The sequence below is a fragment of the Chelmon rostratus genome, chromosome 4 (assembly GCF_017976325.1).
Source record: "Chelmon rostratus isolate fCheRos1 chromosome 4, fCheRos1.pri, whole genome shotgun sequence".
NCBI classification, from domain to species: domain Eukaryota; kingdom Metazoa; phylum Chordata; class Actinopteri; order Chaetodontiformes; family Chaetodontidae; genus Chelmon; species Chelmon rostratus.
In genome coordinates this window covers 1,053,749-1,066,649 of record NC_055661.1, presented here as the reverse complement: position 1 = coordinate 1,066,649, position 12,901 = coordinate 1,053,749, and the positions used below count along the sequence as shown (strand labels likewise).

General features: G+C 39.8%; 1 protein-coding gene across 2 annotated transcripts; it reads left to right on the top strand.

Annotated features, from left to right (window-relative positions):
* The first annotated feature begins 362 nt into the window (after positions 1-362).
* Positions 363-12,412, top strand: rad23ab (RAD23 homolog A, nucleotide excision repair protein b). 2 transcript variants are annotated; one of them, XM_041936015.1, is made up of 10 exons: positions 363-540; positions 2,148-2,229; positions 2,827-2,906; positions 4,908-5,359; positions 5,931-5,977; positions 6,668-6,795; positions 6,882-6,999; positions 8,527-8,708; positions 9,332-9,478; positions 10,145-12,412. In XM_041936015.1, exons 1-10 carry the CDS (start codon positions 472-474, stop codon positions 10,256-10,258), a joined length of 1,419 nt encoding a protein of 472 aa, XP_041791949.1. In that variant the 5' UTR covers positions 363-471; the 3' UTR covers positions 10,259-12,412. The 2 variants fall into 2 exon arrangements, with proteins under 2 accessions (XP_041791949.1, XP_041791948.1); XM_041936014.1 differs by having other exon boundaries at positions 8,524-8,708.
* The last annotated feature ends 489 nt before the right edge of the window (positions 12,413-12,901 follow it).

The following is a 12,901-nucleotide window of genomic DNA, read 5'->3' as shown; positions in this document are numbered from 1 at the left end:
TTTGACCTTTTTCAAAAATTTATCAATACAAGTCCAATACTTCTCTGCTGGAATACCCCTTTAATAGACAAGCGCTTGTGATCCCTTAAAATACCATTGACCCTTTGATCTGTCATTTTTAGCTTTTCTCAAGACTGACCCTAATGTAGGCTATTATGAATACATTGTTTGGGCCATCACATCAACTAGGTTGACCAGATGAAGAGATGATTACACCGTTTAATTCGCTAATGTATGGTAGGGTGGTTGGGTTATTTCCGCCTGCACTTGAAGGCAGCGGCATGTCGTGCCTGTCCACCACCAGTAGATGGCGTCCCTGCCCAGCCTGCTCCGCGGCACTGAGACAGCTGAGTCACACATACATCCAGACCCACATAAGTAGATACTGTGAGAAAAAGAGCGGCTTCGGTCAAGAAATTGCTGTCAATACACTGATTTTCGACCACACCGCCTCTGACACCGCGTCGAAAGATGCTGACGATAACACTGAAGACCCTCCAACAGCAAACGTTCAAAATAGCAATAGACCCAGAATTGACGGTGAGTAGAAGTTAACGGGGCTAAAGTAAACACGGTCAGGCCGGGAGGGCTAGTATATAGACTGTAGCGTATGAGAATCTGAGCTAATGTCAGACATAAACGAGAAAGGTTGGTTACCTTATCGAAAAAGTAACATCACGTTAATACGACAAATATGCGGCCAGACAAGTTAGCAATTCTGCAGTATCGTACAGTAACTGAGTTCATGTGAGGTAATGCAGCTACAGTTAGCTCGTCTAAGACCGGAATTGGGCATGTTTCCCTTCAAGATAAAAGCCTGACACTTTAAATTCGATTACAAGCTTCTCAAACACCACCTGTCAGAATATCTTTGTAACTAAAGCGATATTTCAGTTTGGCAAATAATACAGTAACTATATATGGGCTTTATTCCACTGGCTGTTTTGACTTTGCTTCTTGGTATTCGTCTGGACGATAAACGCCGTCGGAGCGAATTGGAAGGTTTATATTGAAAACAGCAACCGGAAATGTTGTCAGTACTTTCTTTTAACTTCATAGTGTTTGTCCCGCTTCAGTGTCTCACCATGAATGACGGTGCAATATTTTAAACCTGGTATCTGTCCATGTAGTGACGGGAAGACTGATTAAAGATAATGAGAGAATATTTGTTTGAGAAAAGTACAAAGTCTTTTCGAGTTTTCTGCGCATGTAGTGAGCAAATTTAACATGCAGTAGTTTATGTTTGGTGTACTGAACTCATGTTTCCTGTAAAGTGTTATCACGTGAGTCATTGGCAGTATACACCATAGAAAGTACTTTAGCATTGAACTGTTGTAAGTAATTAGGGATACATTTTTATTCAATTAAATTTGAAAATATTATTTCACTGGCAGCTCTAGAGTCAGGACCAAAAACTCCTGGTCAACATCCATATATACACAGTACCACACACACATCCCTGCTTTCTGTCTCTGCTCCTTTGGTCTGTTTTTTTATTTTGCTTACACTATCTGGTTACTATGTTGTAAACTGTATTTTGTTGTACTGGTCCTTACTCCATGAAGTCACAATAAAGTTGAATCTCACCTGATCTAACCTCATCTAAAACACAAGTGAACTCAATGAATTTCCTTAAAATATTCTGTGTTTTCTGCCATTCACATTTAATTACAAACAACAAATGAAACAATGCAAAGAGATTACAAAATGCACACAAAGTGATAAAAGTCTTAGTCTAAATGAACACAGATATTAAGAAGAGTGCATATGACATTTTAACTGTAATTACCCAGAGAGCACTATTCTAACAGTGCTATGAAGAAATCTATGAACTAATTCATTCATTCATACAACATTTTGCAGACAGGCATAGGCAGCTTCTTTTGATTTTGTTGATTAGACATTTGAGACAGAAACCCTGACATACAAACTGCACATCTGGTTTGATACATACCTTCAACATCAGCCTTTGAGCAGAAACACATCCCCACAACATATGACTCTAACATGTATGACATTTCCCCCAACAACTGTGAGTCCTTACGCTTATCCTCTGGAATTTTTTGTTGCTCTGTAACATTTAAAGTTGTTTCAGCTTCATTAACTCTCCCAGTAATATCAATGTTGCATCTGTTTATGTTTGTCAGGTGGAAGCCCTGAAGGAGAAAATAGAGGAGGACAGAGGAAAAGATGCATTTCCTGCTGCAGGACAAAAACTCATCTATGCAGGTGAGCCAGAGGCTGACTCTGACACAGTTACAGAGAAAGAAATCACACTGAACTATCTTATTCAGTCATAACAAGACCCCAGAATATGCTTGGTTTCTTAAATTGCCTGTTCCTGTCAGCTGTGTACTCACTTTTCATTGCTCAAGGTATATTTAATTGCAACCATAGCAACAGTGCTTAGCAAACCTAACCATGGGTTAAAATGGCAACAAACACAATTAGGAAATTGATGTTTATTTAAATGGTTTTGCAGCTTTTTATTCTTTGATAAGTGGCCAAGAAACAAAAGGGACTCCTTAGTGTCCACATGTAGGAAAGGATGGACTCCATTTTATATTCAAGGTATATCTGTATAAATAAAAGTCCATATACTAGAACATGTTCAGAGGCCAAACAAAAAAAAGTGTGTAAAAAGTAAAGTACTAGAAGTTGCCAAGTAGGATAATAATTTGTAATCCACTGTGTTCCTCTGATAAGCCGACAAGTGACTGCTGTTATGTTTGATTCGGTTCCCATATTGTGGACTATCCAAGCATTTTATTCCAAAATTGTATCATAAATCTCATTCTCCTTTGCTGTTTCTGCTTGAATGTACAGGCAAAATCTTAAATGATGACACTCCGCTGAAAGAATACAAAATTGATGAGAAAAACTTTGTGGTGGTCATGGTTACCAAGGTCAGTATCACTTCAGACATTTTTTTTTAGACAGAGCTGTGTCATACTTATCCCACACGGCTTTTTCTTCAATCAGTTTTTGTAACGCCGCCCTTGAAAACCAGCTTCCTTAAATGATAAATGCCAATTTTATGTTGTGAATGATGAATAATGAATTTAAGATGTGGGAAATTATTTAAAATGCTGTTGTTTTCATCAAACATGAATATTTTGCTTTTTTAATTAAATTGGCTTTAAATTCATTAAATAACTTGTATATTATTGTATTGCTCCATCTTTCATCTCTGAAACTACTTTGTTGAAACTGCTTTGTTGGAAAATTGACATTTTGCAGTTTAGAAATAGTACAAATGGTACAGCATGGTCAGTCAGCATAGTCCAGTTTGTTCATTTGTGACAGGGGCGATGGCCCAATGGAAGAACCCATTGTCGCTCTTCCATGACTACACATACTAGTCACTTTGATCCACGAAGGTGTGTAGCAACCTCTATACAGTATATAGGCTACAATATAATGCAGAATTGTGTATGAAAATTGCTCCTTTTTGGGGCATTAATCAGAATTATTAAGCGGCACCACATGAATTCATCCAGGGATGTCCTGTGTAACCTCAAACAGGGCCATTTGCTGTAACTTGTTAAATTAGCCCTGTCTTCTGTCTCCTCCAGGAGAGCTTTGATCTTCTTAAATGTAGATACCAGTCTTTGTTTTGGTATGTGGTCAGAGCTGTATCAGGGGTTCCACATTAGAAATACCCTACAATTGAGTATTTACAGTATATAGTTTAAAGAACATTAGAGATCCAAGATTAAGCTGACAGAAAGACAAGACTGAGGGAAAAGGGTGTGGTTCCCAATCCACCTGCTACTTCAGAACCGCGCACAATGCCATGGATTTATAAATACACAGCACAGTCAGGTTACTGATATTTCAGAGTCACTGTCGGGGCCATAGATTCTAACTTGCACAAACCTCAGTCTGATACAGGATCAACGAGTCCATTAGACTAGACATAAACATATTCAACTAAACAACCCCTCTGCCCCTGCTCGCTCTCTGACTGCTATGGGATGCAGAGGTGGGGGATGACACGTTAATAAGGAAGACACATACATAGGTGGCATCCAACTTCAAATCACCTAGCACAAAGAAACAAATACATGCATATCTGTACAGTAATGCAAGGCAAGCTAACCAGGCTAGCCAATTAGCTTAACACTTAAAAAGCCTAATTTCCAAACATGCTAATTACTGAAAGAAGTCTTTTCTCATTACAGCCATTACAATTAATACACTTAACATCGACTAGACAGTGCTTCATGAACCCTATAGCAAAATTATAATATAATAATAAAATAATTTACATCGTCAGTGAATTCTTCAGCAGAAACAGAGGTAGAAATACAGCTGAGAGAATGAGTCGAAGGAGCAGGAAGCTGAAAACATTCCTAACATTTCTAAATTAAATGTCTCTGATCACGGAGAAATAACATGGAGCTGGGTCTGGCATCCCTTTCTTTACTTCATTTAAGTTAACAAATACTTACAGACAGAAGTTTAACCCAAATGCTTCAAGGATGAGATATAATACTCATTGTCCATCACAGGCTCAGCAAAAGAGTCACATTATTATCTGCAGGACCCCGCTCTCATGGGTCTGTATCCCGGCAAAATGACAGATGACAGCCTGTGACAGTAAGACATGGAGATGTACATTGTACTGAATAGACCATGTGAGGCATCATAGTGCAGGTAATTCTAACCTCTTCAGTGTTTTTCACCTGGCCGGTTATAAGCAATTAGCTTGAATTTGTTCAGCCATAATTTGAATACCAGCTTTTAGTTGAGTTACGATGCTACTGATATAGAAACATAACTGGAGCTTACTCTAGGCAACTAAACAGCTGGGTCTAGGTGAGTGAAATGAAAATTAAAGTGCTGCTACTTGTTTTGTCATCACTTCCACACTACTAATGATCAATTTTCACATGCCTTTTTAGCCTAAACCAGCCCCTCCTCCACAAGCAGCACCTAAGCCAACCCTCCAACCAGCTGCAACTCCAGAACCACCCTCAGACTCAGGCCCAGCACCGGCCTCTGGCCCAACACAAGTGCCCTTCACACCTACGCATACAGAATCTGCACTCACACCTGCCCCACAGTCAGTGCCTCCCTCTGAATCCCCGCCCCCAGTCCCAGAAAACACCCCAGTGGCTTCTGTTAAAGCAACAGCAGCTCTGGACTCAAACACAGGCCCAGACCCAGCTCCAGCCTCAGCTGAAGCCGCTGCGTTAGCCTCTGCTCCAGTTCCTGCTGCTGAAGCTGTTCGGACAGCCCTGACCTCAGCCCCTGCACACTGCCCCCCTTCTACTGCCCAGCCAGAAGAGAAGCCAAGGGAAGACCCAGAGAATCAACCATCTGCAGCTGTACCAGTCCACTCCTCTGCTTCCAGGTTGGTGAACACCTATGTACACTGAGAGTTTAACTCTGGTTGTCCAAGAACCCTGATTAAAATGTCATAACATGACAGTGTTATGACACTGTTGCTCTGTCTGTCAGCTGGTCCACCGCTTTGGTCCAGACTAAAATGTATTTGAAGAATTACAGTTATATTAATGCTGCATTCCACTGATAATTAATTGTAATAACTTTGTTGACCCCTCCGCCATCAGGTCAACATTTTAATTTGTCCAATACTTTGTTTTATGACCTGCAAAGCTAATGACATTCCCATCAGACTCAGCTGCACTTTCTGTTTATTTCTAGTATTGCTAAAATGCTAAATAAAGATGGTGAACATGGCTAACATTGTTAATGCTAAACATTAGCAAGTTAGCATTGTTGCTATGAGCATGTTGGCATTTTGACATTGGTATATATCTCAAATCAGCAATAGTTATACAGCTTGACAGAACTCAATAGACTTCTTGTCTTGAGTTTGGTAAAACAGATGCTTACTCTAATTGCTTTGGACTTACAATGTCGATTCACTCAGTCTTTTTTCTTTTTTGACTTCTCTCAAGCCTCGTTGATGAACTGGGTCTCCTTGAAGAAGCAGCGTCAATACTGGGTGATACATCTGTGATTTTTCCTCCCTTTCATAAATGAAAAAATACCACTGTCCTGGTCATTACACTTTGCTTTTTCCCTTTTGTTTTAATCTTCAGAGCCTGATAAATAGAGATCAAACCCCTGCACCCCTTTTTCTCAGTGTGATAACAGCCACACCAAAACACACAGAAATTCTACACGCACTGCTAGAATCAGCACAACTTACTCATACAAGTAATTTAAGCTTTCTTTGAACATAAAGGCCTCAATATGCTTCAAATTAAGTAGTTTGTATGATATGTCATTTAACCACATCTGAAGATAAAGTATGGCCACACTGGATGAGAAGACTGTCACAGACTCCTCCTCCCTGCACCACACTGCCTCTCAGATCTCTCTCCAACAACCCTGTCCTTTCTGTGTCTTCTTAGTCTCAATTCAACGCGATGAATTGTCCAAATGGGGATAACAGAGCACATTCACACAATCTCCCGTCGATGAAATTCATCTTATTACACTCAATTGAACTTGGGTCCCAGTAGTCTGGGGTGCTTTCATGTAATCATACATATATTTATTGTATTAAATCATGTGTCATACCACCTGCATACCAATTGATGGCCGCTCTGATTAGTTAAGTTATTCTGAAAATAATAATATTTAGCGTGTCTAAGACATCAACCTCCTCTCTCTTCTATTGTTTCCACAGTGACAGGTCCAGCTTACGAGAACCTGGTGTCAGAGATTATGTCCATGGGTTATGAGCGGGAGCAGGTAGTCGCTGCACTCAGAGCCAGTTACAACAACCCAGACCGAGCAGTGGAGTATCTGCTCATGGTGAGGATTTAACCAGCCTGCGTGCTTCATTTCGAGCCCTGTCTGCCACTGTATTCTAGCGTGTAGTAAATATGTATGTACTGCAGGGCATTCCAGCAGAGGCCAGTGATCCTCCACCTCAGGAGCCAGTCAGACACACTGCTCCATCCAACCCCTCCCCCCCTACTGAACAACAACCACGGCAGCCGCCAGCAGCCTCAAACAGTAAGAGCACATGTTTATTACTTCTTTTTATACTATTTTGTGAGGTCTGACACCTACTTAGGCTGATTGTGAGGTTGTTTTATCGCTCGTTTCCACCGCAGGAAAGTTTCTTACGAACTGGAAAACCGCCAGTTCCACCAGAGGAACTATGGTTCTACACTGAATTCCTCAGCCACAGTGGAACCCAAAAATTCCTCGCTTTGGGGGAAGTACTTGTACACGGCCCAGGAGCTTTCAGGGTGGGGTGCAGTGCTGAATGTGGCTCACTGGTCAAACATAGGCCTCAGGCTGCTGCAGCTAGCACATCCCTCATCCCTGGGACAAAAGCTGGGACACTGTGAAATGTAAATAAAAACAGAATATGATCATTTGTAAATGATCTGTGTTTACTGAGAACGGTTTTAGTGTTCCTGAGCTCATGAAGTAATATCCTTTATACAATCACATGTTTCACAAAGTGGTGAACTCCCTTCATCTTTGCTTGAACGACTGACCCTTTCAAGGATGCCCCTTTCATACCCAATCACGATACTATTAGGATAAGCATTTTTTTTACCAAAATCAATGACGTTGATGAGGTAAAACATTAAATATAGTGTTTTTGTATTGTTTTCAGTTCAGTATATGTTAAAAGGGATTAACAAATTACCACTTTCTGTTTTATTTATGTTTTACACAGCGTCCCAACCTTTGTGGAATTGGGGTTGTCTAGAGCTTTATTCAGTTGTCATCAGGTAACAACTGAACAGCAAAGAACACAACTGTGTGTTGGCTCTTCAGATGCAGTGGACACACCTGTGACTCCTATCCTCTTTCGTCAAAAATGGACATTATACTCCTTTTGATTTAGGATGATTTCATTTAGGGTGAAAAGGTAAGAGTATGGAAAGATTTAGGCTTTATTTTGAATAACCAACTATGGGTAGGAAAGCCACACAGACGTCTTAGCAAATATTACTCAATAGTTGGTTAGATAACAGGCCATTAAAGGTTATTACTACTGTTACGGTGCTGCTGACAAAGTTAGTGAATGTAAAACATCTTTTAAACATTTTTGAAGAGGAGGAAGAAAAAATGACAGACAACACAGTAAAGATTTACATTTTCATCTGATTTGTGTCGACTAACAATATTTAGCTAGATTTTGGGACTGGCTGCCGGCTGTTTCTTTTTAAACCTTTTTTTGTTGAAGTTTCTTTGTGGGAAAAAAAACTGCTAAAGGAATTGAAGCGCGTTCCTTGTGGGGAATGTAGGCTCTGCCCATCGGCTCCCAGATTCCCGGGGTCCCGATGAGCGACTGCAGTACCCCAGTGGGTGAATTTGCAGGATCGCTTCCTGGCAGTAGTGGATTTTTATTTGATTCTAGCTTCAAACTGGTTAAGTACCTTGATTTTTTCAGGTATTAATTTCACTGAACTACAGACTTCCTGTCTGGTTATTTTGTCAATCAGCTGTCTCCCTGAAAATGTACTTTTATCACACTAAACAACAACAGCAGCAGTAATCAGCCTGTCCCCTCCCCAGCAGGGCCGGTGTCTAGCAGCCAGCCTCCCTCTGCTGGTGGAGGCTCTGTCTCTACAGGGAACCCTCTGGAGTTCCTGAGGAACCAGCCTCAGTTCCAGCAGATGAGGCAGATAATCCAGCAGAACCCAGCTCTCCTACCAGCTCTGCTGCAGCAACTGGGCAGAGACAACCCACAGCTGCTGCAGGTACCACACCAGCTAAAGCCATGCTCACTGCACTACAGTGGGGTTATGTCTGGAAATAAAGTTTGTCTGTTTTTCTGTTTGTAAGATATTTAAAAAACGGAGCTGTCAGAGCAGAAGTCTGTGAGGCCAGGAAAGAGAAACTTTTTTCAAAGACTGTCTCAACATTGAATATTGAGTAAATATAGGGTATGTAACTCATGTGCAAACATTTTAAAACTTTTTTAATTGGTTCAAAAAGGTAGAGCATTTGAAATGTACTGTATTTGGATGTAATCCTTCACTGTGAAAGTGCCAGAAATTGGAGTCTGCTGGAAAATGCTGTGATGAAAGCATCAATACTCAATAAGAAAGTGATGTTCTACAGAATATATCCATTTAGTGCAGATACATAGCAAATACGTATTCATTGAAATTATGTTTTTAGATAGTGAATGATGTAGTTCTGCTACAAAAGTCTGACCAAATACATTTGACACAACCGTGTTTACTGTGTGTACTGTATAGCTTTTGAATGTGTAGTCGATCTATAATCGGAATCATTTCTTCTGTGTCATTTTTGCTAGGAACTGGGAACCTGTATATTAGCTGTATGGTAGTATATTGTTTGTATGTATTACTTACAGCAAATCACGCAGCACCAGGAACGTTTTGTGCAAATGCTGAATGAGCCACGAGGTGGAGACACAGGAGGGGAGGGCGCTGAGGCCCAAGGGTCTCCACACACCAATTACATCCAGGTCACCCCGCAGGAGAAGGAGGCCATTGAGAGGGTCAGTTAGCAGTGTCTGTATTAAGTCCCTCTAAATTGTCTTGTTGTCTGTATAATTGCTCAACTTCTGGTAAAAATTGCCTCATTAATAGTCAAATAGCCAAAGTACACAATTCATCATAGAATATTTATTTTCTTTTTCAGCAAAATGTTGGGTTCACCAAACCAGTCTGAGCACACATTTTTAACATTTAAATGTTCAATCGATCTATGGTGTTCTCACAAGCTGCTGCAGAATGAGGAAGCATTCACTGTCGGCTCATCAGAATCATGACTGATGTTTTCCTACTTATACATAATTACTTAAAATAATGCATAACAGAAAATATCAAAAATAGAGATTTAAAGGGCTAGATAAGGCAACATTCTTGGTAACTCAGTTTTGGGGTATTGTTTTGTGAACTGAAGGTGAGTATTTGTGTATTTTTAATTCTGCCACTATATGGTGTGGAATGATTCAGTCAAGAAGTCCACAGAGCAATGTACAGACAGTGATGCAACACAAGCAACTTTACCAAGTTGACCACTTGGTTAATCTGGTAACAAATGAATAAATCCACATATCCTGTGATGTGTTGACATGTATGTGTTAGTGTGTGCCCTTGCCAGTGACTCTCAGACACAGCTGCATTCTGTGTGTAACGCTAACATGTGTGTTGTGTTCCAGTTAAAAGCACTGGGCTTCCCTGAGGGCTTAGTCATCCAGGCTTACTTTGCCTGCGAGAAGAATGAGAATCTGGCTGCTAACTTCTTGCTACAGCAAACATGGGACGATGAGTAACCAAACATCACCTGACACATCACCGTTCAGCAGAGGGCTGCAGAGTGGATGACACTACTACACAACATCCACCAGGGAGGAGCACGGGCCAACGAGGGAGAGGACATTTGTTTTGTGGCGTGATGATGGTGATGATGATGAAGACATGCTGTTCAAAGTTAGCTGTGCTGCCTACTTTACATTCTGCTGTGATGATCATCGTAGGAGCTCACACAGAGCTGTGCCTCACTGCTGCTACATCATTACTGCTGCCGCTTGTGCCGAGTGATGTGCCGAGAAAAGTCATGCCAGAAAATATGCCAACAGTCTGCATCACCTTCGCAGGCCATTTCCCACAGGCTGCCTGTAGAACATATGTTAAACGTTGATTACTGTACACGTACACGTACAGAATATTCACCTCAGAGGAAACAGTATCTGTAGTGAATATATGCATAACAAAAACACTTTTTCAACAAGTTGGATTTACCTGAAAATGTGATGCAAACCGTTGACTTCACCGTTTGAGCACTAACATTGCTTTGTATTTCAGGTCTGATCATTTCATTTATTCTGCTTCTTTTATCCTAGGAAAAACATCCCAAACACTATCTCGAAAATATCTCTGATTGAATCAGTCCAAATAGCACAAATGTATTCTATTGGTGCAGTTTTGGCTTTTGTGAAATCTGCAAGGTGACTGAAATTGCTGCATGAGTATTTAAAAATTTGCTGCCAATTCCCGCAGAAAAAAAAGAATTCGATGAAATGTTTGGAACGACAAAGACATACAACACTCAGAGTCAATATGTTAAGAAAATGCCTCAAAATTAAAACTATTTTAGATGAAGTCAAATACAAAACAGTATGTGAATATGTCATAAATGAATGCTTTGTAAGTCAAAATGTGAACTAATCATTTCGACTCAAAATCTCAAACTTAAAAAGAGTTCACAGTTTTGACTTGCTATTTAATCATTTCTACTTAGTAAAAAATAATTTGACTGAGTTGAAATTGGGACTTTTATTTTATTAATTTGACTCCCCATGAGTGTTTTGATTTTGATTATTCCAAACGGAAATGGACTGTAGACATTCGAAGTTGGTCAAATCTGTGTGTTGTAAGCAGATTGATTAACTCCATGTCCAGAGGTCACAACATGTTGCACTCCATTTGGAACATACAGTGAATTACATGTGCATTCATGGTATATTATCACTGCTTGTGATCAAGATTATGTGTGCTTTGATATTGTATTTTGTGGGAGAAAAGCATACACCCAGATTCAGCACTCAGCTTGAATTGTCGTTCTGGTCTTTCACTGTGGAGGGTTTGTTTTCTTATTCTGCAGATGAAGGAATTTGAAGGTTGGTTACGAGGTGCCACATAGCATGCTGTGTGAGCTAGGTATCTGACTTTTTATTTTAAAGAAAATGTGTGTTCTTTCTCAGTATTTCCTTAGCTTGAATGATCAAACATAGTCCACTTCCTATTTTCAGACAATCTGTTTCTATTCAGTTTGTCTCATATCACATATTCTATGCATCTTAAAGCTGTAAGAGTTTGAGCCATTGCTCCTTCATGCCTTATGGGTTGTTAAAGACTTGAACATGTTTCATTTTACAAATGGTGGTATAGTACGATATAGTGTTTTGCATATTTCAGATGATGATCATCATTAGAGTTTTGATTATTGATAATCAGTTATTGTTTCAAAAGTGGTTTAAAGGGAATTTGAATAAGTGCTAGAAGCCAAAACAAAAACAAAAAAATCGTTTCAGCTTTCAGCATGTGCTTTGCTGTTTTCTTTACTTCTTATTGTGTTTGAACTGGAAATGATAGGAAGTTTTGTATTATATTGTATATGGGGTATACAAACTTTAGGGGAAAAGGCACTTTACTATGTCAAATGCTGCTGTTTAGCTGTGAGGGGGTGTTGGTTGCATGAAACTGTTATTTATAGCATGGCAGTGGGTTAGGAATGATGAAACCACCAGTGTGGTGTTGCTCTGATCTCCGTTTGTCTGTTGTTTTACCCATTTTGTCATTTTTTTGTTTTCTTTTTGGGTTTATAAAAAATACTTACAACCTTAAATACACAGTTGGGGTTTTGCTGAAGAGTTGTGAAAAAACTTTTGTCTCAGCATTGTGTAAAATAAATGGCTTTTATAAAGTGGGTGAGATGAGGTGATGTTTTATTATAAATGAAAAAAGTGCAAGTATGTGAGTGAGGTACACTTATTAAGCTATCTTCAACTGATGATGTAGACAAGCAGTGAAACAGCACTATTTACTGAAGGAATGTACAAACATTAGATGGCTTCATAGCAGCTAAGTCATGCAAGCACAAAGTGACGAATTAACAGTTTTTAAGTTAATTCTACACATCAAAATATTCCTTTATTGTCAACTCTTGCTGCGCTTCTTCTTCAGGGCAAGGAGTTTGTGCAGCTCCCACATACACATGAACTGCAATGGACATCCAGCACATGATGAATGAAATATAAACCAGTTTAAGATGAGAAGAAGCATGTGCTTATAAAAAACAGGTAGAAGAAGAAGAATCAAAAATGCAGAAATTCTTTGAAGAAATTCATTATTTTTTCCCAGCGTTGTGTTCCCGGACTGTGAGGCGTCGGTTTGTCCGCTAAGGGGAGTGTTGC

Excerpts from the sequence above, each read along its gene's own strand:
- rad23ab (XM_041936014.1), top strand. The coding sequence starts at position 472 with ATGCTGACGATAACACTGAAGACCCTCCAACAGCAAACGTTCAAAATA. Across the intron at positions 8,709-9,331 it reads ACAACCCACAGCTGCTGCAG|CAAATCACGCAGCACCAGGA; the intron begins GTACCACACCAG and ends TATTACTTACAG. Across the intron at positions 9,479-10,144 it reads AGAAGGAGGCCATTGAGAGG|TTAAAAGCACTGGGCTTCCC; the intron begins GTCAGTTAGCAG and ends GTTGTGTTCCAG.